Source organism: Cheilinus undulatus, linkage group 9, assembly GCF_018320785.1.
Source record: "Cheilinus undulatus linkage group 9, ASM1832078v1, whole genome shotgun sequence".
In the NCBI taxonomy this organism is placed as follows: domain Eukaryota; kingdom Metazoa; phylum Chordata; class Actinopteri; order Labriformes; family Labridae; genus Cheilinus; species Cheilinus undulatus.
This window is the reverse complement of record NC_054873.1, coordinates 6,303,414-6,330,453: the sequence shown is the minus strand read 5'-3', so window position 1 is coordinate 6,330,453 and position 27,040 is coordinate 6,303,414. Positions and strand designations below refer to the sequence as shown.

The 27,040-nt window shown below is 39.0% G+C and overlaps 2 protein-coding genes and 1 long non-coding RNA gene across 4 annotated transcripts in view; 1 reads left to right on the top strand and 2 right to left on the bottom strand.

Moving 5' to 3' along the window:
• The window catches only part of LOC121514701, a 56,141-nt gene extending 52,061 nt beyond the window's left edge, over nucleotides 1-4,080 (top strand). The window contains exon 4 of the long non-coding RNA XR_005992322.1: nucleotides 3,807-4,080. This is a non-coding gene — a long non-coding RNA (uncharacterized LOC121514701). The remainder of the gene's footprint in view (nucleotides 1-3,806) is intronic.
• Nucleotides 4,081-5,474: 1,394 nt separating this feature from the next.
• LOC121514481 (high choriolytic enzyme 1-like) lies at nucleotides 5,475-11,469 on the bottom strand. Its single transcript, XM_041794605.1, has 8 exons — nucleotides 11,355-11,469; nucleotides 10,891-10,936; nucleotides 10,275-10,427; nucleotides 8,491-8,608; nucleotides 7,768-7,946; nucleotides 6,104-6,185; nucleotides 5,807-5,936; nucleotides 5,475-5,577 (listed from the first exon to the last, which is right to left on the bottom strand). Exons 1-7 carry the CDS (start codon nucleotides 11,427-11,429, stop codon nucleotides 5,810-5,812), a joined length of 780 nt encoding a protein of 259 aa, XP_041650539.1. The 5' UTR covers nucleotides 11,430-11,469; the 3' UTR covers nucleotides 5,475-5,577; nucleotides 5,807-5,809.
• A 3,641-nt stretch (nucleotides 11,470-15,110) lies between these two features.
• gtse1 (G-2 and S-phase expressed 1) lies at nucleotides 15,111-26,933 on the bottom strand. 2 transcript variants are annotated; one of them, XM_041795789.1, is made up of 12 exons: nucleotides 26,823-26,933; nucleotides 26,494-26,562; nucleotides 26,348-26,405; nucleotides 23,725-24,451; nucleotides 21,548-21,709; nucleotides 21,318-21,453; nucleotides 19,358-19,750; nucleotides 19,145-19,199; nucleotides 18,537-18,767; nucleotides 16,600-16,825; nucleotides 16,193-16,309; nucleotides 15,111-15,435 (listed from the first exon to the last, which is right to left on the bottom strand). In XM_041795789.1, the coding sequence occupies exons 2-12, from the start codon at nucleotides 26,513-26,515 to the stop codon at nucleotides 15,346-15,348; spliced, it is 2,217 nt and encodes a 738-aa protein (XP_041651723.1). In that variant the 5' UTR covers nucleotides 26,516-26,562; nucleotides 26,823-26,933; the 3' UTR covers nucleotides 15,111-15,345. The 2 variants fall into 2 exon arrangements, with proteins under 2 accessions (XP_041651723.1, XP_041651724.1); XM_041795790.1 differs by having other exon boundaries at nucleotides 15,111-15,432.
• Nucleotides 26,934-27,040: the final 107 nt, after the last annotated feature.

The following is a 27,040-nucleotide window of genomic DNA, read 5'->3' as shown; positions in this document are numbered from 1 at the left end:
GTCCCAGAAATTTTTAAACTCGTATCTGTACTTTTTGGAAAATTCTGGCCTGGCCTTCCTGTTGTTCTTGCTAATGAGTGGTTAGCATCTTCTGGTGTAGCCTTTGTACTTTAGTTCAAAAAGTCTTCTGTGAACAGTAGATGGTGATACCTTCACTCCTGTCCTCTGGAGGTTGTTGCTGATGTCAAAATAGATGGTGATACCTTCACTCCTGTCCTCTGGAGGTTGTTGCTGATGTCACTAACAGTAGATGGTGATACCTTCACTCCTGTCCCCTGGAGGTTGTTGCTGATGTCGCTAACAGTAGATGGTGATACCTTCACTCCTGTCCCCTGGAGGTTGTTGCTGATGTCACTAACAGTAGATGGTGAAACCTTCACTCCTGTCCTCTGGAGGTTGTTGCTGATGTCACTAACAGTAGATGGTGATACCTTCACTCCTGTCCTCTGGAGGTTGTTTTCATTTTGTTGTTCTAATCTGAGTCTTGCAACTCCTATTATTGGCCAGCGGAAGACTCCACCTGCTCTGTGCATGTTAATCTTTAGGTTAAATAAAATCAAAGCAGAGCCTGAAAGGTTTAGTTTATGCTTCTGTTTTTTTCCTGAAACTCTTCCGTACCATTTGACTGATTCTTTGATGCTCTTTGTCTTTTCAGTTTCTCTGTGTGTTTGTGAGTGGGTGAGTGTGTTTCTCTCATAAGGCCTTCTTTCAACCAGTGCTGGCTGGTCATCTCCTCCTCCTGCTATCCATTAAGGAAAGGCAGCAGTGTGTGTGTGTTTAAACAGCCTCTTGCAGTCTATCAAGTGGGCGGGCTGCATTTTTCTCTTTACAGCCTCTCCATAGAGGTGAATGGCTTCTTTATGGATGTCGAGGCTTGCTCACTTCATATAAATGTGTAGCCTAGTTCATGGAGGAGACGCACTAATGGCTTTAATGAAGTCTGTGTCTTCTAAAGATCTCATTCTCCTCATTCTGTGACTCTGCATAAAATCTTTGGATGTTAGGGAATTATTCAGGTGACCTTTGAGAGAATAAAGTTCCAATAGTGCAGGGGTCACCAACCTGGAGATTATTTAGGTCTAACTCTTACTCTCTTTCCTTCACTCCCTCTGTTTACAGTTTTTTAAAGAGGATATAATGCATTCAGTTCCTGCAGAAATTCTAACCTTGCAAAACAGATGGATTTTCCACACTGTCACCTATTAAATCCAACTTCAACAAAGCAGTCCGGCTTGGTTCAGTACGGCTTTATCATGGTTTAGCACATTAAACTCTGATCTTCCCTATGTTTTCTCAGCTAATGTCAGTCCAGTCTTGCTCGCTTTGACGGGAAATCCATCTCATTTAAGATGAGATGATGAAGATGTGATCATTCAGCTCAGCTGAGTAGAACTGGTCGTTTGGTTCCCAAATGGCCTTTTACTTAGAAACAGTTTTGTTTTTTAAATGAGGATCAAATAATGGCATAAAATGGAGGAAAGTAAACTGGCACTCAAGCTGGAGTTAACTACTGTGATTCCCATAAAAGAGCAGCCATTGAACGGCACATAACCCTACAAGGTTTATTCACTTCATCACTGTTTTAATTAAAATCATCCTTGTAAGAATATTTACAGTCTATTATGGTTCAATAAATTGCTGCCTTTTAACCTACTTGTTTTTCCTCTTGAAGCTAGCCGTTGACATTGACACTATTGATGCTTTTGAATCCCTTGTGGCAGCATTTTCAGCGAGTTTGGAACTCGTGTGACTTTTGGGGACTTTAAATATTACATCCACACCAGTAAACCCAATATTGAACATCTTTTGTATCCATTTTTATCAAATTACGATCATTTATTACCGCTAGCTCAAATGCTAAGCGCCATATTGGTCAAGCTTTGTAAGGGTCTGTCACCCAATGGCAGGCTGTTCCGTAATCATGTAATGCTGCCTAAATAGAGCATAATGGAGAGATAGAGAGCTTGTGATGCAGCCCCCTGTATTACATTATTGAAACATTTAGCAGTAAAACTCAGAAAAACAACGTTAAGGTCACAAAGATGCCGTACATTATGATTCTGTTTGTTGAGCCATGTTCTGAGTCAAACAAAGGTCTAAAATAATTTGCAAGTCTGCATAGTTAGTCCAGAAAGTTCTCACTGGTATCAGATTAGTACTTGGTATCAGCCAATACTAGAGCTGAACAATTTTGGAAAATAATCCAATTGCAATTTTTTTTCTTAATATTGCGATTGCGATTTGATATGCGATTATTCCTTAACTTTCTTTTATGCCTAAACAAGGGCTGAATAATCATTTAAAAATATCTGAAACTGAAGATTTGGACTCGTATTGAAAATTGGATATGAAATGTTGCATTGAAGGGGTGTCGTTCTCATATTTAATAAGAAATAAGTACAAATATGAAAGTAGGATTTTTTGTAGACTATTCTAAAGAATGACCCTTGAATGGTTACATAATATGTCATGCATTACATCTCTGCTGCATACAAAAAGTTTCAAACTGTTATATGAACACAAATTTCAGGTCAAAGAAATATTGCACCTTCTGCGATTTGAAAATTGCCGCAGACCATATTGCAATTTAATCTAATTTTCAATTAATTGCCCAGCCCTAGCTGATACCCAACACCGAAGTATCGGAAACATATCGGGAAGGAAAAAATGGTATCGGCACATCCCTGAAAATAAGTAAAACAATCTTGTTCCTCTGCTGTGATTTCATGCAAACCATTGTTACAGCTTGTTACTGGTAACTCAAGAGAAAGTTAGAATCATTCTCTTAAAGCAAGATTATTTTTCAATGCAAAACTTGCTAGTTAGGATAAGTTTTGTTTTAGGGAAAAATGAGAATAGTTTTCCTAGAAACAAGGTCTTTTTATTTCTTGAAAAATCTTTTTTGCAGTGCACCCCTGCTGCAGTGACACCGTCAGATACAAAGATCTTAAATGTCTGCAGAATCATCTCCTAGTGACTCTGATACAACGACAAACAGGCTGAATACAGTCACAGAGGAATGCAATAACACCAATGTGACAACAGATCTTTAGTTAAAGTATGCTGAACTTAACTCTGACTGTATATCAATATGGATAAAGCATCCAGTTTGGTTGTACAGAACTGAAGCCAAAATAACCTTATGAACATTATAATGAGCACAGGAAACCTAATTTTAAGCGACTGCAGGATCCAAACGCTGCAGAAAAAATTTCCTCTTGGAGCTGATAAAGTTGAAGAGAGGTAACAAATAGAGACACTTAGTGAACCCATTCACCTCATTATCCACATTACTGACTCCATTCAGCCTTGAATGGAAACTGCATGAAGGAAAGTTTCCTGTTTTTTGACTGTATATTTGGGCTTGGAGCTAAATTGGTCATAGTACACATATCTTAACAAGCTCTCTCTGTAGGTTTCTGTGTTCATCTAACTGCAGATGATGACATAAGTCTCATGTTACAGTTTTAAACACAGCCATTTCCTCTGTTTCCTCTTGTTTTTGTCTCCTGAAGCTGAATGTGACTTAAATTAGACAAAGACTCATGTGTGATGTAGAAATCAAAGATGTGCATGAGTGATAGTGAACTCATTGAATCAGTGAAGACAGGCTGCTACAGATATATTTTTGTAAATAGATTACATAATTTTTGGATGCTGGATAGGTGGTGAGAGAGCGAGGATGAGGAGCAGGAGGGAGCCGTGGTTTATAGTGAACACTGCTTCCTTATGCAGCAGCACAGACTGACTTCTCATGTCCTGCAGCGTGAGGGGGGCCGAGGAACCACTCTGCATTTTCTTGACAGGTTGCCAGGCTCCCATCAGCCTCACCGGGATGTGTGGCAGCGTCCGGAGCCACTCCGATGCTGGGAACGGCTCAATGGGAAGCAAAGGGAACGCTGGGATCATGATCGTCTATGTGAGGCTTGTTTCATACCTCATCTGACTGTGTGTGGCTCCTGTGTGAGGCAGCAGCGTGTGATGAATGACTAATGAAATAAAACGTCTCAGTGTGTCCATGTCAAGGCAGAAATCTGATTCATATTAGATCTTATAAGAGAGAGAGGTGTTTCACTTTATCTACAGAACAGACATGCATCAGTACATTCTTACTATGCTCATATTCATCTCTACATATTGTAAAATAAACCCTCTATATTCATATGACAATCTTACATCTTAATGCTTACCTTCTGTGTAGGAGAAAACACAACTCCCAAAATGCCCATTTTGGAATCTAACATGCTTTTTACTCCCTAAACTTTCAGTCAACATGATTCATTTCCCTTCAAATTTCCATATTCTTCATGAAAATTAGTGTACAAATGAACGTGTACATGACCTTTCACAGCCAGCCTGCAGTACCTTCACTGCCCACCAGGGGGGTACAGACACTTTTAGGATCACTGACTGAGACAGTGAGCTTTTATACAGGGGTCAAAAGTGACTAATTATATTTACTCAAATTAGTTTAATTTAGTAGGTTTTTTGTACTTTTAGTGTACATTTTGAAATCATCATCTCCATAAATCTGGTCAGCAGAGGGAAGCATGACGTGCTGTAAAACTTCCTGGTAGACGGCTGCACTGAACTTTGACCTGATAAAACACAGTGGACCAGCAGATGACATGGCTCCCCAAACCATCACTGACTGTGGAAACTACTCTGGACCTCAAGTGTCTTGGTTTCTGGTCCTCCCCTCTCTTCTTCCAGACTCTGGGACCTTGATTTACAAATGAAAAGCAAAATTTACTTTCATCTGAAGTGAGGATTTTGGACCATTGGATCCTTGATCCTTCCATTCAGCTTTCCCTTAATGTACCTGGATACAGCACTCTGTGAACAGCCAGCCTCTTTAGCAGTGACCTTCTGTGTCTTACCCTCCTTGTGCACGGTGTCCATAATCGTCTTCTCGACATGTCAAGTCTACAGTCTAGTGTTTGCTACTGATCCAGACTGAGAGACCATTTAAAGGCTCTGAAACCTTTGCAGGTGTTTGGAGATAACTAGCTAATCATAGTGTGACTCCATGAGTCTCCAATATTGAACCTTTTCACAATATTATAATTTTCAGAGATACTGAATTTTGGATTTTCATTAGCTGTAATCCCTAATCATCAAAATTAAAAGAAACACTTGAAGTATATCAGTCTGTGAGTCATAAATCAATATAATATATGAGTTTCACTTTTTAATTGAATTAATGAAATAAATCAACCTTTTGATGACATTCTAATTTATTGAGATCAAAACTGGACGAAAATTTTCTAACCCCATAAAGGCTAGACTATTAAAGCTGTGGCTCCACTAGACATTTCCACATCAGTCTACAGATGTGCTGTGTTGCTCCATTTACTTGATTTCTTATTTTTATTAATGACTTGCACCTTTTACCTGCAGTTATGACTCAATCTTACTGACAACAACAGCTCTAAAGTGCACAATAAAACAAAGAAAAAGCATCAACACATGTCTGAGGGTTTACTGTCCATGTGATGTCTTTGACTTTATTATAAAGAGAGAAAAACATCTGAATGTCTGACAGCTGGTTTCAGGGCTCCAGTGTGTTTACTTCACCTGTTGGTAAAAAAAAAGTACAAGTTTAAACTTTATATTGTTGTTTGTTGTTTATATCCATATGACTGGATGTATTTAAGGTGTACACCTGAAACCCTGGTCTAAATACATAAAAGCAGTGGCCTGTTGCACCAGCTCTGTTTAAGTGCTTAAGTTCTTGTGTGACGTCTAAAAACTAAAGGACATGAATGAGCTTGAAGCGGAAAAGAGGAGTCAGTCTGATGCTCACTGTTCAACAATTGTAGCGCCTGTTCAGTCTGAGGATGTCATTTTGACTCATCTCTGTGGCGGTGCCGAATTCAACGTTGGCATTGGGGATTGGAACCATGGTGGGCTGATTGTTTGCAGAGAAGGCGTACCTGGAAATTAACAGAGGAAAGAAGTTTAATTCCCCTAACCAAATACGTTTTATAGTCCTTCAGTAAAGGGTTCTATAATATCAGGGCGCTAAGTTATCTAAAGTAATTCAAATAAAATCAATCAGTGATTCTCTAAATAAAGTGTTCAGTATGGTAGACTCATTAACCTGTGGTACTGCATGACAGAGTTGTAGTCGTAGGGTGTGTTCATGTTCAGAGTGTTGAGCTTGTCGAAGGCGTATGCCAAGCCTGTGAAAAAACAAAATGAAAACAAGAGTATTTAAAAGCTACTTATTTGTGTCAGTGCAGTAAATTCCTTGACATTTTTATTTGCAAATATTTACAAATACATTTCCTGAAATTTCCTCAGAAATAATAGAAAATTTCCAATGACAGCCCCTGACCTCCTCTCCAAAAACTACCAATCAAATTCCTGAAAATTTACAACTAAATTTCTGAAAAAATACCTGAAATTCAATGCACATTTTTTTCTGAAAAGATTCAATCAAATTTCCATAAAACACCAAGAAATTTCCAAAATTAGTTTGAAACGCCTAACATTTCTCAACAAATTTCCTCAAGAATCCAAACAAATTTCAATGAAAAAGACAAAAAAGAAATTCCCTCCTAAACTTCAAGAATTTCTGAAAGTTCCCATGCAACTTCCCCAAAATACCCAAACAAAATATCTAACATTTCCATGAAAATTCCCGAAAGTTTGAATGCAAATTTACTCAACATTTCAAGCAAAATTCTTAAATTTAAATGGACATTTATGACAGTTATTTCAAAAAATCCTAATAGCGGAAATTATTAGGGGAGAACAGGGTTGGTTGTCTCACTGGTTGGTTGTCACACTCATTATATCTCGCCACCAGGGGGCACTGTCTCTTAAATTATGGTATGGAAATTTCTAGGATAGGGAGCTCACTAACATAGTATTCTCTGGAGTAGGACAGTTATACTTGAACTGAGAGGACTTTTGGTGTTTTTCATGGAAAATTGAAAATATTCATCTCCTCAGTATTTTTCTTCAATGCTTTTTACACAATTGGTTTATAACAAATCAACGGTAACCATTAAAAAGTGTGAGGGGAAAGCTATGGTTAAGATTGTTGTCAGCTAGCGAATTAATTGTTAAACGGTTCTTAGCCTTGATGTTAGCAATAAAATTCCAGTTGGGGTTGGTTGTCACATTCTCTTGGGGTTGGTTGTCACAGCCGTTCAGGGGAGGTTTGGGAGAAGTGTTGGAAGTGCAACCAGCAGACACACAAGCTCTGTTTAGTTGGAGTGTGTGGGCCCTACATTAGCCATCACTGTAACTCAGATAGTGAATGTGTGTAGCTATCTAGGCTTTTATAGTTAGACCTATTTGTTTTGCTCTTAATGTTGCTCTCGGCCTATAGGCTGGTGTAAAATGTTGCTGTTTATGTTTGTCTCATTTTGTGTTCAGATGCATTAAATTATTTGTCAACTTGTCAATGTAATTAAAGTTTCAAATTTAGTTCCAGAAACATGACTGTGACAAACAACTCCATAGTGTGGGACAACCATCCCTGTGGTGGGGTTGGTTGTCACCATGTGTCAGAGTGTATTTGATTGTACTTACCTCTTTGTTTCAATAAGTTGGAAAATTCAAGGGATACAAATTTCAAGCCAACACCTTTAAACTCAGTTTGATGTAGGAATGACTATTCATAGATGTTTTGAGATGTGCAAATTCACACTAGAGTAAAAAGTGTGACAACCAACCCTGTTCTCCGCGTCTATGTTGTAGGAAGCCCAAAATGTGATGTCCTCATATGTACACGCAGACAGACAAAATACAGACCAGGCATGATATTCTGCCACAGAATCCTGATGTACTGGTCCCTGTCAGAGCGGCACTGTTCATGGTTGAAGCCGAGCGCGTGGAGGAGCTCATGCTGCACTGTGTTGTGGTAAATACAGCCATTACGGTCCAGAGACAACGTCTGAGCAGAACCAATTCGGCCAACGTAAGAGTAACAGCTGCAATCAAATAATATAATAATATATTAGACGATAAAAGCAGCAAGGAAAAGTTTATGAATGTAATTTCTATGATGTCTTAGAACAGCGAGAGTTTCCCTAGTATCTCTTATATCACCACTCAGTGGTGCTTCAGATGAGTAAAAACATACTCTGGTAATATTTTTTCACAAGTAGGATATAAACTGTCAAAACAACACAGAAACACTTCAGGTTTTTGCAAGAAACTCCAAATTATTTCAAATATTATCATCTATTGAAGATGAATTTAAATTTCTCCAGTTTCAGGTGTATTTAAAACTTTACAATCTCACACACTTTATTTTCCACTTGAGTTGAAATAAAAAAGGTTTTCAAGAACAAAAACTAGACTGAATCAACAGGAAAGAAGTATAAAATAAAAAAATAAAAAAGGCTGTGATAAAACTTTTCCATGCTAATAGACCTAGAGTAGTGTTAAGACGGTCAGCTTTTGATAGCTGTTATGAAGACATGTCCACTGTTTTGCGTTGCACATTCATATTGATGATAATAAAAACCTCACCCGCTGTCAGACATGATGTTCAGGTAGGCTCTCTGACTGGAGCGTGGGACGAAACGAATGCAGGAAACATCGGTGAAGGACATCAGCCCACGCTCGATGATGGAGCGCTCGCGAGAGGCTGAGGAGACACAAACAGGTTCAGACTGAAATGTGTTCAGGCCATTTATATTATTCTGCCCCATACAGTTGTGTTAATGTTAGTTTTCAATGTTTATAGTGTAATTGTGCCATCTTCTGGTAGTCGGGAGAATTATTTCCTGCGCTGTCTTATTTTTACCTGTACTTCCTGTCTAAACTGGAAGTAGCGCTATTTCACCGTTTTGTGGTTGTGGCTGCCCAGTCCAGCTTATATTCTGTCCTTTCTGCATGCTAAAGCAATGTCTTTAAGTATGAACAATGTTTACAACATGTATGTCGACTTTCTGCTATGTTTTTTTTTTACATTTATTTGACGCTAATTGAAGCAGTATTTAGCTTACAGATAAGCTAGTGCTAATATGCTATCATCCTGTAGCTAATAGGCGAATGGTTTGTTGATTTACATTCAGACATTCCTTATTTAAGTTTGTGTAGAATATTATTGGAACTGTTAGTATTTTTTCAAACTTTTACAGTTAAGAAAGTAAAGTATATTTTGAAATAAACTTCATGGAAGTCATCAATCTGGTGGAGTTCTTTAGGGACTCTTCCAGACTAGCATTTGGAAATTTAAAAAAAAAAAAAAGAAGTGATGCATGAGCCATTTCTGCATATTTTTTTCTGTACAGAAATAACAAAAAATGGTTGTAAATAGAAATGTACCAACTATGAATTGGCGCTGATACAGATTAGGGCTGAACGATCTGCGAAAATAATGGAATTGCGTTTTTTTTTTTTTACCCCCAATGTTGCAATTGCGATTTATTTTGCGTTTATTCTTAGATTCCTCATCTTATGTGTTTTTCAACAAATTCAAGCAATAAATCATTCCGTATTTTAGCTTACATTCAGCCAGGACACTCATCATACATTTAACCATCTACTGCAAAATGGCTGTACTAGAGTTTTACTTGGCAGAGAAGGCTCTTCTCAAAAGACGCTCCCTGGGTTAGTCAAGCAGCGGCTTTGACTTTGCAGGGAACACATGGCTAAAAACCCCCATATAGATAATCCATAGTAGCCTGAATCTGAATCTGAGGATGCAGCAAGCTTTATACTATAAAAGAGGCGGCTAGGGTGGAGGAGGTGAAGCTGGCTATCAGCTGATCCTAACTTGGGGTATGACTTTTGTGATCGGAAACTAAGCTTCATCAATTTTAGATGAAATTAACAAATTATTTTTGTGCAAATTTAATGTCATTTGCTTTATTGAAGGGCATTATAATTTTTCTGTCCCTCATTCTGCTAAAGGAAAACATACATTAAACACGAAAAAGAGGATTTTTGTAATCCATAATAAAGAATTTGACAAGTGAATGTTTGCATAATGTGCGTAAAATCTCTGCTGCTGCAGCAAACTGGTACTTTGACACATTTCAAATTAAAGAAATATTGCAACTTGTGCGATTTGTAAATCCCAGCAGGCCGAATTGCGATTTAATTTAATTTGCGTTTAATTGCGCAGCCCTTATACAAATACCAAAGTTAAAAAAAAAAAAACAACCTTGCAAAAAAGTCCCTGACACTCATTTTTATTTTTTTGATATCCATTTCAAAACAAATATCTAATAGTTAAAAAATGTATCAGTTTAATCTCCTCGTAGAAAGTTTTAGCGTTGTATTTTCACTTTTGTATTTTCACTTACTGTAATGTCCTGCGATGACGTAGGGCACGTAGACTTTTCCATCTGCAGATTTTTCCCACATGCAGCCTGTTTCGGTGCAAGGATCAGCATTCCTCTCCTCCTCACGTACATAGGCGATGTCATCAATAACCAAGGGCCCATCCTCCCTGCGTACTACAAGGGGGAGAGATGACAAGCTAGTCCATGACTTCACAATTTACATCTAGTGAAACTGAACCTTGAAAGTTTGTGATTGTGCAGGGAGAAAAAGAGTTATTGTAATGGTTAAGGTAAACCATTTCTGTTGAAGCTTTTCAGCCATTAAAAGCAGATAATGGTTTATTATTCTCTGGTTTCATCGTCTGCAGGGCAGCTGGGAGACATTTCAGACTCTTTATTATGTTTGTCTAGTTGAGGCATACTACAGAGACTGCCGCTGGCAGTTTGACTGGGACTATACCCAGGCTTTAAATTAATTTTTAAATGTTTGTGGCATTTCATTTTAATATTTCTGAGTCATTCCCTGAAAAGAATATAAGCAGCAACTTATTCAGCAAATAACGTAAATTTGTGCTCAGCGTGGATTCATTTAAATAACATGAGCTACTGCTAACAAAATAGGAGAATTTTGTCTCACCAACATCCTTGTTGGCCCTCCACAGGATTTCAGACACAGACAGGTCCTGGATCAAGAACATCGGTAAATTTAACTGCATGAAGGTTCACATGTCCATGAATAATAACAACAGACAAATGCACATTTACAGTATAAAACAAAGAAAAAGCTGCCAACAGAAATATTATGCCAAAAAGGGTTTATATCTGGTGAAACAGGCTTCAAATTAAAATAAAAATCAAATGTCATAGTGCAAAAAAGATCAACATAAATGGATTAATGACATTCATGCTGCAAAAACACTCAAATTCAGTATTTATGGACATAATGTAATTAAGGAATACATTTGAATAATTTGATTGTTGGTATCTAAAATTATGTAGATGATATTGCTCTGCTAGGTCCAAAGATTACATCTAATTCTTGATTTTCCCTTTCCTGTCTCCTGTTATTACTGAACGTTGATAATAGAAACGTATCTTGACCTTCTCTTCGGCCCAGGAGCGTTCAGAGAGCAAGAGGAGGGCGAGGACACTGAGTGTGGTCTTCAGGAGAGCCATGTTTCTGTCCTGCAGGTGAGCAGAGTGAACACCTCGATCTTGATGCAGTAACTCTTTATAACCTTCACTCCACCTGTTAAAAAAAAACAGCTCTGCTTGGTGATAAGATGCCCGTTGCCTTGAAAACATGCTGCTGATTCCCACATTTGAACTCCGATAAATAAAATCTGCTGGTGAGGCAGGAATAATGGGAGAACGCTGTGTGACCTTATGAGACTGAGATTATTTGGGACATCTGTTAACCTTCTGAGTCTCTGCATGAACATTGCATTTCAGCTTTCCTTCAACATGGAAATCATTTCTGCTATTATAATCTGTGTAATAAGGGTCTGGAATGTTTGCTGAAGTTTAACAAATGTACTTAAAATACTGGAGGAATTTGCTGTGACATTTATACATTTAATTTCTGTGATGTTGCTTACATTTTTTAGTGGGATTACAAAAAGAAATTAATGGTATAAATAATGAAATATCAGTGATTTTAGTCTGTTTTACGACTGCATATCAGTTTTATTAAACCTAAATGGCATTATTTATCAGTTTTGATTTTTCTTAAGAGCCTCATCACTGCTAAAATCCTTAGGTATTCAATATGTGTGATTATTATAGGTGTCCAATACTGATGCAGTATTCTGAGGCCAGTCACGTGGTGACTCTTAAAGAGATCAAAATCTAAGGAGAACCTCATCTTGTAAAACAAATATTTTAGATGTGAATAACTTTTTGATATAATTTGATGAATAACTGCCCAGTTTCTCCATTCACTAGTTTTATTATTCCTTATTCTGAAACGTATTTTGTTACTTTAATCTGCTCACCTTCAGTTTTATTCCCTACTCACATCCCTCAGCTCATAACTACCGCCTCCATGTGTGTGATCTGTAGCCATTCTCAGCAGCAGTAAATTTAATCATTGTCTTTATTTACAACCAGGGAAAGTTTTCCCACGGGTCCACTGTACCCAGCAAACATTTCAGGATGCAGAACCTCACGGGAGGCGATCTCCTGCAGCCATGCCTGGATAGGCTGTGCAGGAGAGGAGGTTTTGATCAGATTGGTCAAAGTGCTGCAGGAGATCATGGCTCTAAGGTGGACAGTCACATTCCTGGTTTCCACTGTATTAACCCATCCTTCCTGGTCCTTGGTGGGTCCTCCTCGCTGCTTGTGGTCCCACATGGCGGAGTGTGTGTCCCCATGGTCTGGGCAGCAGTAGCAGGTGCTCCTGACTCTGTTGATGGTGATTAGGAGCAAGCAGATTATCGGCCTTGAGCTCGGCAGCTGCTTTCTTCTCCTGCCTGCTGCTGCTGCCTGGCCCGTCCACTAATAACCTCATTACTGAGCAAGGATCAGCAAGCTCACACACACAGATACCCTCACTCTGACACTGAGCTATGTGTTGTTTACTCTAAAGCGCTGTTGCCATGGAGATCAGTGCCAAAAGATAATGTGATCTCAGGGCTGTATGTTAACTTTTTTTGCCCATAGCACTGGTGCTACAGATGTCTGAAAAATCCCCTGACTGTCCTGTTTCTGCAGAAAATACAGATGTTTGCCAGTTGTTGGGGGTGTCAGTCATTGAGTGAAGGGTGGTGGAGTCATTTTCAATTTTTAAAAATTTTTTTTATGATGAACCACAAGGACTTGTAATGACTAAGAATAAACACACTTTCCACTAGTTTCTGGATTTCTTTTAAATTCTCATTCCAAAATCCACAAAATTCCCAAATTTTTTCACATATTTTCGAAGTTTTCCATAAAAAGTTATGCAAAATTTCTTCAAATATTCTTTGACTGTTTCAGTAAAACTTTATTATAAAGCCTGAACACTCCAATAAAAGATTTTCCCAAATTCCATGTAAATTCTTAAACATTTCAAGCAAATTCCCCCTAAAGTTTCTTTGTAAATTCTTCAAAATTTACAGATACAATATTAAGATGATGGAGCTGTCCTGTTCAAATTAAAGGAAAAAATGCAAAATAATTATTTTTTTAAACTACAAAAACAATGTTGAAGATCCATGAGCATATTGAAATAAAAGTATCTGCAATAGCTGTTCCATTAGAATCATTCCTGTCTATTTTAATAAGATTGATTAAAAATTGTCTTTATAAAATGAGAAGGCTCATGAACATGGAGCCCTACACACTTGGATGAATATCCTGTTTTTATGTTGATTCCTAATGAAAACAGACACAAGAAAAAGCAGCAGGTTTAAAAAAATATCTTAGCTGACTGTTATTCTGCTTTCCTCGCTCAGATTCATGTAGTGAATGCCTTCAGTGACCGCATTTTTCCCTATGAGGGTCTAAAGAAAACCCGCAGCTCCATCCAAAACTTTTTCACCTCTCCTGAGTACTGCATCGGGGACCTAAAGATACCCGTGACCAATGAGGTCCTGTCCAGGTCAGTCTGATGCAGCCACTCTTACAGGCAACCCCCTGTAAGGCCAGGAGAGGTCGCTCTGAAGCCTGTGACCTGATACTGTTTGTTACATTGAGAGTCTTGGATGTTCTGAGAGTGGAAGCATAAAACTGAAAAGCACAAATGGTCTAAAAAATGATTATGAAGACAACATACTCCTCCTTTCATTGAATTACATGTAGTCACAATGGTTCAAATGAGAATATCCAACAATTTGAAGCAAGCCAAAGTTGCCAATCCCTGGTCGAGGGGAGGATGTTTTTTTTTGTTGCCATGGCATCAAACAAGTATCAGTAATATTTTTTTAAATAATAGAAGTGCTCCTCCAATAAATAAATCAAATTATAATTCCCTATTAAGAGTAAATGATCTCTAAGTCAATAGGCATTTTACTGTTAATTGTTCATACTGTAAACTGTATGTAATGGGCTTTAGGTCTGGAGTCTGCTTTCTTTTAAAAATTGTTTTCTGATCCTACATCTTAACAACTCTACATATTTCCAGCCCTACCCTAAAGTGACTGACAGTGGCAATAAAGCATAAATGCAAATATTTTATCTAGCAGTCCAGCTAACCAGCCTCCTTGGACACCTGTGCTGGTGTTTCTCCTTCCTGTGAGCTCCCCCCAGTGGAGAAATGGTGGCAGAGTTCTGTGCTAAATATGAAGCTGAACCCAGTGACAGCACCCCTGTTTATTAAGAATTCATCCCTTTAACATAAACACAACAAAAATAAAGAAAAACTCATAATAAAACAGAATTTTAAAACAATTGGTCATGCTGGTCACACTGCTGTGTAATGGCATTCATATGAATGCCATTACACAGCAGTGTGACCAGCATGAGGAGGCGGTGCCAGGCTGTTGTGTCTGTGTATGGTTTTTCCACACGCTACTGAGGCTCATGTTTTTTCAATGAATAAAATGTTAAATTGCCAATATGTCTTGTTTCTCCTGACTTCAATCATCCAAACACAAAACAAGAGGCATTGGCAGGGAAGAATTGGCTAATTTTTCATGGGTACAACCTACATACTCAGCTCTGCTGCTCATCCCACAAATGAGTGTTCTTTACAAATGTAGGACCATTTAAAAGGTCAATAAACAGGCTTTCAATGATATAAAATGTATTACCAAGCAGCATTGTTACAACAATTAAATAATCTACCAAACACTAATTTCAGTAGTTTTTGTGCTAGTTTTAGTATCAGGACAACATTGATTTGCAGCATGTTGGTGAACAAACACAAAAAATCCTGACTGGCAGTGACATTAACATTTATTCAGACATCAATAAGAGCAGCAAGACGGACACAAATAAAAGTACAATCAGGTGCAGAAAGACTTCAGGAGCCTTTCCATATTTTCATTTAAAACACATCATACTCTGAGTAAAGACTTAACTGATTAAAACTCTGTTGTTGACTTTACTTGATTCGTTTTTACAGTTTCTGAAAACAGGAACCTGCTGAGTCCAGGAACCCTGGTTCAGTTCCTCAGAAGGACAGGTTGATGAGCGGGGCGACGTTCTCTCTTTTATCTTCTGGACTCCACTTTATGAGTGGAGAGCTCAGATCAATCAGCTGCTGAAACAAAGCAAGAAAGGAGCAAATTAATGAACATGAGCATGAAAGATAAATGTAGCATAACGGAGTTAGCATAACTGATCATTTACATCCGTAGTAACTTCGCAGGAAACACAAAGAAACAGAGCAATAATAGTTACAGTGTTCAAATACCCAATGTGGAAGTGAGATTGTGAGCCAGGCCTTCTCGTCCCACACCAGTGACTGATTTCATTCTACAGAATTAAGGGGCACAAATTCCCACAGAAACACTCCAAAATCTTGTGGAAAGCCTTCCAAGAGGTGTGGAGGCTGTTTTAGCTGCAAAAGGTGACCAACTCCATATTAAAGTACATTTATTTATGGGCAGGTAGCCAAATTATTTTGTCCATATAGTGTACATGTAAGCATGCATTGCAACAAAACAGAATAATACAACTATAAAGTGCAATGCATGGTGGTTGGGTGCAGCATGAACATGCATAAGGTGGGGAATTCTTGAATTACAGGCATTTTAATCTTCCAGATTTTACTACCCTTAACTGACAGCACAGGCTGACCAGTGGCACCAGTGGGTGAGCCACTGTTAGCTTTCAGCTTACTGGGTTTGCTTAATGGGGGCGGGGCATATCATCAGCATTGATGGCAAAAATATCAGCCTCAAGTAAACATGCAAACCTGTCAAACTTTTTAACGTATTAGGGAAGAACACACACACTTAAATATTTTAAATAAGTCCTCTAGGTTTATGGATATACTGGTTAAAAAAGCCAGCTACCTGAGTGGTGGTGCAGGCCTTGTTGCTGGTCCGGATCAGGTCGGGGGTGTTGGTCAGATCGATGAGCAGTTTCTCTGGAGGCTGCAGAACCGGAGCAGGAAGATCCAACAGAAGAACCTGGAGAGAGGATTACAAAAGGTGTAGGTATGTAGAGGCTTATTATAATCTCAGAATATCATTTACCGGGTGGGATGGATGCTTTACCAAATCATGAGCACTCTCTATATAAGCCCTGTTATTTTAAAGCAGCAGCACTATATGGTGCTCCGGGTTTGTTGTTTTTAAGCCCAGCCACACCCTGAATTATGCAAATGTCTGCACACAGATGAGTTTTAAATAAAGTTATCAGCTGTAGGTTTCTGTGTGGGTTGAACACATCCTGGCTGTGTTTCTGTTTCTTCTCTGACCTCTTGTGTCTTTGTGTTGCTCTCCTCTGCAGACTCCAATTCGATCAGGTTGCTGCTGGGTTCTGGTTCGGGTTTAGTTGGCTCTGGTTCAGACTCTGTGCTCTCTGATTGGTCAATGTTTGGAGGACTGGGAGGTGGAACAACAGTTGACTCCTCCTCCTCAAGGCAGAAAGGCTGGACATCAGGGGGATTTAGCTCCGCCTCCTGAGCGTCTGCTGGGTCGGGACTACACATAAAAACAACAGCACAGTAATAAATCAGATAGTTACATTCCTCATATTCAATCTGCATCATCCATGCTGATGTGTGCGTTATTATATTTACAGTGCATCCGGAAAGTATTCACAACGTTTCAATTTTTCCACATTTTGTTATGTTACAGCCTCATTCCAGAATGGAATAAATTCATTTTTTCCTTCAAAATTCTACACACAACACCCCATAATAACAATGTGAAAAAAGTTTTTTTGAAATTCTTGCAAATTTATTAAAAATAAAAAACTAAGACATAACATGCACATAAGTATTCACAGCCTTTGCTCAGTACTGTGTTGATGCACCTTTGGCAGCAATTACAGCCTCAGGTCTTTTTGAGTATGATACCACAAGCTTGGCACACCTGTCTTTGGGCAGTTTCACCCATTCCTCTTTGCAGCACCTCTCAAGCTCCATCAGGTTGGATGGGGGGATGTTCGATCGGATTCAAGTCTGGGCTCTGGCTGGGCCACTCAAGGACATTCACAGAGTTGTCCTGAAGCCACTCCTTTGATATCTTGGCTGTGTGCTTAGGGTCGTTTTCCTGCTAAAAGATGAACCGTCACCCCAGTCTGAGGTCAAAAGCACTCTGGAGCAGGTTTTCATCCAGGATGTCTCTGTACATTGCTGCATTCATCTTTCCCTCAATCCTGACTAGTCTCCCAGTTCCTGCCGCTGGAAAAACATCCCCACAGCATGATGCTGCCACCACCATGCTTCACTGTAGGGATGGTATTGGCCAGGTGATGAGCAGTGTCTGGTTTCCTCCAAACATGATGCCTGGCATTCACACTAAAGAATTCAATCTTTGTCTCATCAGACCAGAGAATCTTGTTTCTCATGGTCTGAGAGTCCTTCAGGTGCCTTTTGGCAAACTCCAGGAGGGCTGTCATGTGCCTTTTACTAAGGAGTGGCTTCCGTCTGGCCACTTTACCATACAGGCCTGATTGGTGGATTGCTGCAGAGATGGTTGACCTTCTGGAAGGTTCTCCTCTCTCCACAGAGGACCGGTGGAGCTCTGACAGAGTGACCATCAGGTTCTTGGTCACCTTCCTGACTAAGGCCCTTCTCCCCTGATCGCTCAGTTTAGACGGGCAGCCAGCTCTGCGAAGAGTCCTGGTGGTTCTGAACTTTTCCATTTATGGATGATGGAGGCCACTGTGCTCATTGGGACCTTCAAAGCAGCAGAAATTTTTCTGTACCCTTCCCCAGATTTGTGCCTCGAGACAATCCTGTCGGAGGTCTACATACAATTCCTTTGACTTCATGCTTGGTTTGTGCCCTGACATGCACCGTCACCTGTGGGACCTTATATAGACAGGTATGTGCCTCTACAAATTATGTCCAATCAACTGAATTTTGGACTCCAGTTAAGCTGTAGGAACATCTCAGGGATGATCAGTGGAAAAAGGATGCACCTGAGCTCAATTTTGAGATTCATGGCAAAGGCTGTGAATACTTATGTACATGTGATGTCTTAGTTTTTTTATTTCAAAAAAACTTTTTTCACATTGTCATTATGGGGTGTTGTGTCTAGAATTTTGAGGAAAAAAAATGAATTTATTCCATTTTGGAATGAGGCTGTAACATAACAAAATGTGGAAAACGTGAAGCGTTGTGAATACTTTCCGGATGCAATGTATTTGAGCTAAATTAAAGAAGTTAGGGTTCAGGTGTTTCACCTGCAGCTTTTCTCTCTCCTGGCTGAGCTGGAGCAGAGGGCGGGGCCAGACTCAGAGGTGGCTGAAGGTCTGGAGAGTCTGGTCTGGTTAGAGGGTGTGGCTGGAGGAATGGCAGACGTCCTGCGCTTCACAGGGGTGGGAAGGGCAGAGGGGCGCCTGGCCTTCATCTGTAGTGATCTCCCACTGCCAGCAGAGGGCGTCATAGGACCAGCAGAGGGTTTCTGAAGGAGACTACAGAAGAGGAAGAGGCTTTTGTTTTTTTAAAAGGTCATCAAAAAGGTGAGTAGAAATGATCAGAAAACCAAACTTCAGATTTTAGAGATTAGATGTGTTTGGGTGTTTTTTCACACATTCATGACACGTTTGTTTTTCTTTTTTAAAACATCTATCATAACATATAAAGTTCAGTTGTACACTGAATTCATTTAATCAAGATTAAAGCAGTCTGTGAACATCATTTAGGGCCTTATGTGAGAATACCAACACCTTGAAACAATGCCATGAGTTAAGTTCAGCTCTGAAGACAAACAGTGTCCAACCCTGCATAAACAAGGTGTACCTAATAAAGTGGTTGGTAAGCGTATGTTAAATGTGGCTTTACAATTTACCTTTCTACACTGCTGGTCGACATCGGCCTCTTCGGCTTCATCACCTTTGACACATCTGCAAAGTAAACAAAGACGGTCAGATGAGAGACAGGAATATGACATGCTAGGATTAAATAAGAAGCCAGCCTGAGAAGATTTCAAGGCTAGTTTGTATTTCAGGAGTTCATGAGAAAAAGGCTTCAGACCCTGATCTCAAGGACAAGCGCCTCTTACCGTCTTTTTGAGGAGCCCCTTTACATCCCCCACTGGGTGTTGGTAGGACCAGAGCCTCAGGTTTGGATTTGGTTTTCAGTCCGCTCTGCAGCCGGCCAGAGGCGTTGGCAGGGATCGAAGCGACCCTTTCTGAAACTCTCTTGGCGGGCGTTATCTGAAGGGGCATGGCTTCAGCTCTCTTCAGTGGTGTAGACTTGGTGGCTTTGGGCCGTTCCACCTCTGAGGGCCTCCGTACCTGGGTGGACAGTGAGCGGCGGCTGGTGTTGGATGACGCCTGCCCTGCCGTACCGTACACACTGGAGCGGTTTGGTCTGGTGGGATTGGCTGGTTTGGTGACGCTGCTGGGGGCGGTGGAGCCACTCAGACTTCGGTTCAAAGAAGAATTTTGTTTACCTGAGAGGAGACACAACAGCTGAATGGCTGCACGTTGTGACTGGATGAAAACTTCCAGGAGAGACACATTAGCCTTTAATGCCGTAATCGCACAGGATTGGTATTACCTTGGAACCTCTGGTAATTTGTAATAATCCTACAGGACGTCTGTGTTTTTGATCATGTGTGGAATAGAACTTCCTGTGCAAATTATCTACCATATTTCAAAGCACAAAAGTCCACAGGTAATTCTAATCTCAGTAATTTAAGGTGGTAGTTGTGTTTTTTATGGTCTGTGAGGCTTTTCATGCACCTTATTTTTTTATATTTTAAAGAATTGTTCAGCCCTTGTTTAGGAGTAAAAGAAAATTAAGGAATAACAGTATATCAAATCGCAATTACAATATTAGAGGAAAAAACTCGCAATAAGATTATTTTCGGAAATTGTTCAGCCCTACTAAACGCTGACAACAGGGGGTAATTCACAAATTATCAGAGGTCCACAACTAATAATAGTCTGGTGCGAATACCACTTAACCCTTGGAACCAGTTCTTGGTATTTTTGTCCTGCCTGTATTTTTCATGCCAAAGTGCCTGGAGAATCTCAGCCCTTCTAAGCAACAATCAAGTTACAGACATCTGTTTTCCCAGGACTATCAGAATAAGTGTGCTGCAAGAATGTCTGATGGATGTATAAAAAATTACATGACTAGAGAAACCAAGTAAAAGATCACAAGATAAATTGGATCTCAGAATTTTATACAATTCACACCAGATCAACAGTGACCGAGCCTTTTCCCATCTGCATTTAGCTCCTTTAGGCCTCGCCAATCAGGAGAAAAAAACTTGCTTTAAAAAACAGAAACTATCACATGCAACTAGCTATGAAAAAAAAACAACCTAAAAAAAAAAAAAAAAACAACAAATACAAACAAACAAAAAAATCACATTTTGCGTGCATGTGGTATTCAAGTGCGTAAAATGTGCATGAATCCCATTGAAGGAGTGCAAACATCCTCTTTTCATTATTTGGGCCATAAAGGACTATTTTTTTTCTCAGCTATCCAAACTGGCAGATAACTATCTTGACTCTTGTTGATCTTTGGCTGGCCTTGATTGGTTGCTACCGCCAAGAAAACATGATAGTCACATTATCATGGAATTTTGTAATTGCAATGTAGATTTGTTGTGCCAAAGCTCTGAATAAACACTGCATTTGGCGCCTGGATTAAAAATGTTCTTGAAGGGATATAAACGCCAAGAGCAAGATGTAAGCTTCTGATCAGACTTTACTCCATAGAGATCTGTCCTATGGGTCCCCAGATATTGTAAATCACGCATGTGCTATCCTTGGGATTGCCAGTGATCCAGCTGGGCTCTAAGGGTTAAGATGTTTTTTGTTTTTTTTTTTACATTGCTTTTGTATTTTAAAATGCTTCAATCTTAGCTATTTCAATGATACAATCAAAAGCATCACTTTTGAAAAAAACTTGCATTAGAGAGAAATTTGTCTGTCATAATTTTCAAGTAAAGCCATGCCCTGTTTGAGTATGAGTAGATGTTTGAGTGTGGTTACCACTTGGCCTACCTTTCCCAGGAGACAGAGACATACTGGAGTTGAAGCTGGACACAGATGAAGAGGATGAAGATGTGTTTTTTCTCTCGGTCACCCTCCTGCTCTGAAGGGGAGGGACTTTCACCGCTGACAGATTCCTTGTAAAACTCTGACAGAGAAAAACACGACCACGTATTTCTTAGAATGCCATAATGACCAGTGTGATCATACCCATCACATTTCAGCCAAAGGGACCATCATACCTTGCTGGGCGGAGCCATTGTGCGTTTTCCAAGCAGGCTGGAGTTCAGAGAGGAGTCACTGATGTCAGAAGCAACGCTGGCCGAATCAGAAAGCAGATCCTCACATGACCCCGCCCTGCTGGAGGGACGAGAAGACGGACTACGCTTCCAACTCCCCACTGCCTGAGAGAGGGGGGAATAAGGATAAAGATTTCTTTCTCCAAGGAGTTGACCAGTTTTCCTGGCATGGAGGCAATTAACATTAACCTGACACGCCAGATAGACGGTTTCATACATCTGCTGCATGGATTTATTTCACATTCATCTGGGAAAGCTCCCGTACAAAGTGTTTGGGAAGGGCAGGGTTTTTCAAGTAACCTCTTTAACAGCTTTTCTCCCTTGTTTCATCACAAACATGCAGGGGTGTAACTGAGTAGCCTTTTTGTGTGGTTTCACTTTTGGCAGTACTTGTTAAAAAATACTTTTGCTTTCCTTAAGTATATTTTGGGGAAGTATTGTAGTGTATTACTATGGTTAAAAAAGCCTCAAGTACAGAGTAAATAAATGAGTACTTAATGCCAAAATGAGGAGATCCAACCTTTCTACCAACAGGAAAATGGACCATGGTTTGGCTTTTACAACACATGACAGTCAGGAGCATTAATCACACAGTTCATCCAAAAACAGCTGATGTATTTCACTTTAGGTTGAGGCGCCCAAATAATAAACAACCTAGTTAGATATTTGATGTTAGCGCATATTAATTCTGTGCATTTTAAGGAATTTGTCTAGATGTTTGGGGAATTTGTTTGGAAACAGATTTCGTGGATTTTTGGGAGAATTTATTTGTTAATTCTTGTGAAATTGTTTGGAAATTATGGGTCGAATTTGCTTTGATATTATGTGGAATTTTTACGAAAACTTTTTGGGGACCTGTAAGCATATATTGGAGAGTTTGCTTTGAAGTTTCCACAGGATTTGCACTGGAACTGTTGGGTACTTCTGTGTGAATATGGGGAATTAATTTCTAATAATCAGTGATGGAAATTTGATTTGAAGGTTTTTAGGGTTATATCCCATGAGTTTCTCCTTAAATTTTCAGGTAAATTTTAGGGAATTTATTGGTAAATTATTGGTAAATTATCAGTGGAATTTACTTGATATTTAGGGGAATTTTAAGGAATTTTTTGTGGAAATTTCGGGGGATATGTTTGAGTCTTTTGGAGAATCTGATTTAAAGTTTTCGAGGGATTTTCAACAGAACACTAAGGTACTCGTGTGTTAATTTGGGGAATTTAACTTGAAAAATGTTGGGGGTAATATCAACATTTTCCTGAATTCTCAAGGTAATTTTAGATTATTTTAATGTTTGGAGGAATATGTTTGAAAACTTTCAAGGAATTTTTGGACAATTTTTTTTTTAATTCTTGGGAGATTTTTTGGCTAGCATTTGCTTTGAATTTTGATCAAATTATCGTGGAAATTTTTGGGAATACGTAAGCATATTTTGAAGAGTTTGATTTGAAGTTTTTGTTTGAATTTTGACGGAAATTTGCTTGTAAATTTGCATGTAATTTTGATAGAATTTATTCATATAGTATTGGGAAATTGTTTGGAAATTATGGGTGGAATCTGCTTTGGGGAATTTGCCATAAAATTTTGTAGAATTTTCATGAAATGTGGACTGAAAACATTTTATTCAATTCTTTAGTTATTTTTTTTCCAGAAAATTTGAGTGAAACATTTGGGAAATATTCTAGGAATTCTGTTTTTATGGGATTTTCAATGTTTCATGTTTGAGACTTTTTAGAGAAAAGTTTGGTAATGTCTTGGAAACTTTGGGGCGATGTTTTAGTGTTTTGGAGATGTCTAATTATCTTGAGTCAAATTACACAAGTAAATAAATATTTTTGTGTGTTGTATAGTAATTTATTACTTTATTTTTGGTGAAAACTACTTCCTGTTTAAAGAGCTGGCTTGTTTTATACTCATCATGCTCCACTTATGTTTGAAAAACTAAAACGGCTTTAAAAAAGCTCAGGTCTCAGTGGGATATGGTTATCTTTAGAAACAGATTAAACTAGTGATATTGAAAGTACTGGACTGCTACAATTTTTCTGACTCCTTTAATTCTGGTATTGTGACAATCCTAATAGTCACCAAAGAAACACTTAAACCAGAGCTCCACTAACTGGTACCTTCTCTCCTGCTTTACTCGGTGGTTGCAATCTGGTTTTCTCCACTTTGCTCTTGCTTGTCGAACAGGAAGTTGTTGGACCTGCCAGTTTGCTTGGTAGCACGACGCCCAGTGCAGCTTTCCCTCGCAACCCTGTCCTGGGTGGTACTTTCACCCCGACCACCGGGCTGGATGTGCTAAGTCTGGTGCTGGCAGCGGGGCGAGTGGATGAAGCTGTGTTGGTGGCCGAAACACGGTTGGGACGGATGGATGGTGTAGTGGCAGAGGAGGGGCGGTTTGATGAAGATGTGTTTGCAGGGCTGGTCGATGAAGCTGTTTTAATGCTGCTTCCTCTCAGCAGGCGGCGCTGTACGGCAGGTGGCAGCTCTTTCATGGGACTGTCCTGCACTAAGAAGGTCTGCCGTTTGATGGGGCTGAGCGAGCTGGCGGTCTGAGCGAGCATGCCCAGTTTGGCTTCAGCATCCTGCAGGAACTGTTCCTTGCCGTTTGTGGCGTCACTGGGTGCGCCGTTCTCACTGAGTGGTTGGTTCAGTTCGCTGCTCTGCAGCTGGTCGGCCAGTTTGTGAGCTTCCTGACACACCGCCTCCAGCTGATCTCCAGTCAGCGGACTCCAACTCACCCTTACATTGCCACCTTCAAGCTGAGACACCACGTTAACAGAGATGCACCTCTCCTTATGGCTGAGCGGACCCATAAACACCTCGTCTTCATCGTCATCACCTTTGGAACTACGAGGCAGAGAGAGAGGAGTTATTTTTATGGCTTTGGTCAAATTTAACCCACCAATGTTTCATTTTCGTATGATTTTCTGGTTGAGGTTAGTTCAAGTGGAAATAGTTTGAGGAAGGCCCTTTTCTATTCCAACATGACTGTGACCCAGAGCACAAAGCAAGGACTATATATACATTTACAGTTGTGTGTTTTATGCTGACAGACAAAAATGAGCCGACAAAGAAAGAAAAATACCGCTAGAATTTATTATTATTATAGTACGCAAACTGAGCTTTTTTGTAGTCTTTTTAAACTAGTCTAACCATAAGGAAGCTGACATTTGGGGGTCTTATTTTTACTTAAGCCAACTAAAAGTTGTACCACAATCTACTAACACCTTTGAATAAGTTTTTTGCTGCAGTTAAAGGTCAAACACAGAACAACATACATTAAGGGTTTAAGCACAAAAAAAAATGCAAGGTATAACAGACCATTTCAGGATACTTAATACTTTTTAATTCTGATTTAAAGTATTTTAAAGCCTACAAGCTTTTTAGATTAAACTTACATTAAAAAACAACCAAATTTAAAACCTGAAAATCTTGGATTTAAGACTTGTTAATACTTTTTAAAAACCTTGATTTTGGCTAAATTGATTTATCAAGTACTTTTACTTCTACTTTGTAAGACCCTGCAGATACCCTGTTGCCTTCTAGTCCACAGGTGTCAAACTCGGGCCCTGGAGGCCTATCCGGCCCATGGAACAGTTTAATCTGGCTGAAAGATGATCTTATATTTCTGTTATAACTGGCCAATCAGTATGAAGTCTGCAGATTTCCTCAAGTATAAAAATATCCTTGATGATTTAAAATTTACTTGTTAAGACACAAAATCGGAAAAAATTAGGAGTAAAAATATTTAGGTAAGAAGTCAGGGATGTGGAAAAAACAATTTAATTTGTGTTTTAATTTTATATTTTCAATTAAGCATCTCACAATTAGGACTCAAACTTTGGACTTTGACTTTTAATTTCATACCTTGAGCATTTCAACTCATAATTTTGATTTCTCATATAATATTTTAGCTTTAAGATTCCTAATTCTAATTTTTAATACATATTTTGACCTTTTTAATGAATTATTTTGTATTTTATCTCATATTTTCAACTCCAAACTTTGACTTCATAACCCCATAGTTTGACCTTTTGGACTCACAATTTAAAATTTTGAATCATATTTTGACTTTTAATTTCATAATTACACTTTTGTTTCAAATTTTGACATTATAAACTCATGATTTTGACTTCTTTCTAATGTATTTGCCATTAAAACATTTTTAACATTCATCTTTTGACCTTTTTGAAGTAATAAATTGACTTTTCTCAGATTGTGGGCCTTTAAAGTTATCTTTTTAACTTTTTAAATGTCAAAATCGTTTATCATCAGTGCAAAGTTTTTTTTTTTTTTTAAATATTCAATTAATGGTGAAACAAGGTTGATAGTTTATGGTTTAAAAGGTGACCCTGTTAGGCCCTCAGGGACACAAATTCCCTCAGAAACACTCCAAAATCTTGTGGAAAACCTTTTAAGAAGAGTGGAGGCCGTTAGAGCTACAAAAGGGGGTCAACTCTTAAATAACATGCACAAATTTGAAGACAATGCCATCACAGTCCCTGTTGGTGTGATAGTCAGGTGACTGAATCCTTCTAGCATTATAGTGTATGTGTACAATTCAGACTGTGCATGACTTTTCTTGTAACATTTGATGGATTCATTCATATGTAATATGAATATGCTACTCTTGATTTTATTTTTCAACCTACTTACCTTCGGTACTCTTGACCAGTGTATAACAGAGGCTGTAAAGCTTTAAGTCAATTGTTTTGTTGAATTATCAAACTTTTCGACACATACCTGGCTGGTGACAGAGAAACGTCAAAGTCAAACTTCTCATCAGGCAGAAAGAACAGATCTGTTCAGAGACATAGATGATAAAACAATTAATAAATATGATAAAAGCTGTGAATAAAGGAACATGAAGGGGGTCACTGCTGACTTACCGCTGTTAGCTCGACAGTCCATCCCGCTGTTGGTGCTTTTCTGTGGGACTCAGACTGATCAGAAAACTCCTGCGGCAGTAAATAAATCCCCGACATTTAAAAAGCTATGAAACATTTCACACAAACATTCATAAAGACAGAGGAGAGCAAATAAAAACATAATATTTAACTGCAAATCTTCGTGCTAACTCAGACGTTAGCATTAGTCCACCAGCTAACGTCGCTCGTGGTAACTGAACTGTTTGCTGACATGAGCACTAAAATGAGAAATAATGGGTGCAATTTTGCGTATTTAGGAGTTTAATTTTTAATTAGATTAATTTACGAACCTGAAGCTCCTCTTAAAAACTCACAACTGTTATTTTCTTCTCCGCATTCAAACGGCGACACGAAAACACAACCAGCAAACAATTCAAATCTGCTGCGCTGACGGTCACGTGACTCCGACGAACTCCGGTATTGGTTGGGACACGATGACGTAAGTTTGAGCAGAGTTGTGGGGTTTGTAGTCCTTGGAGTAGAAGTTGGTTTCCAGCTACCAGACACG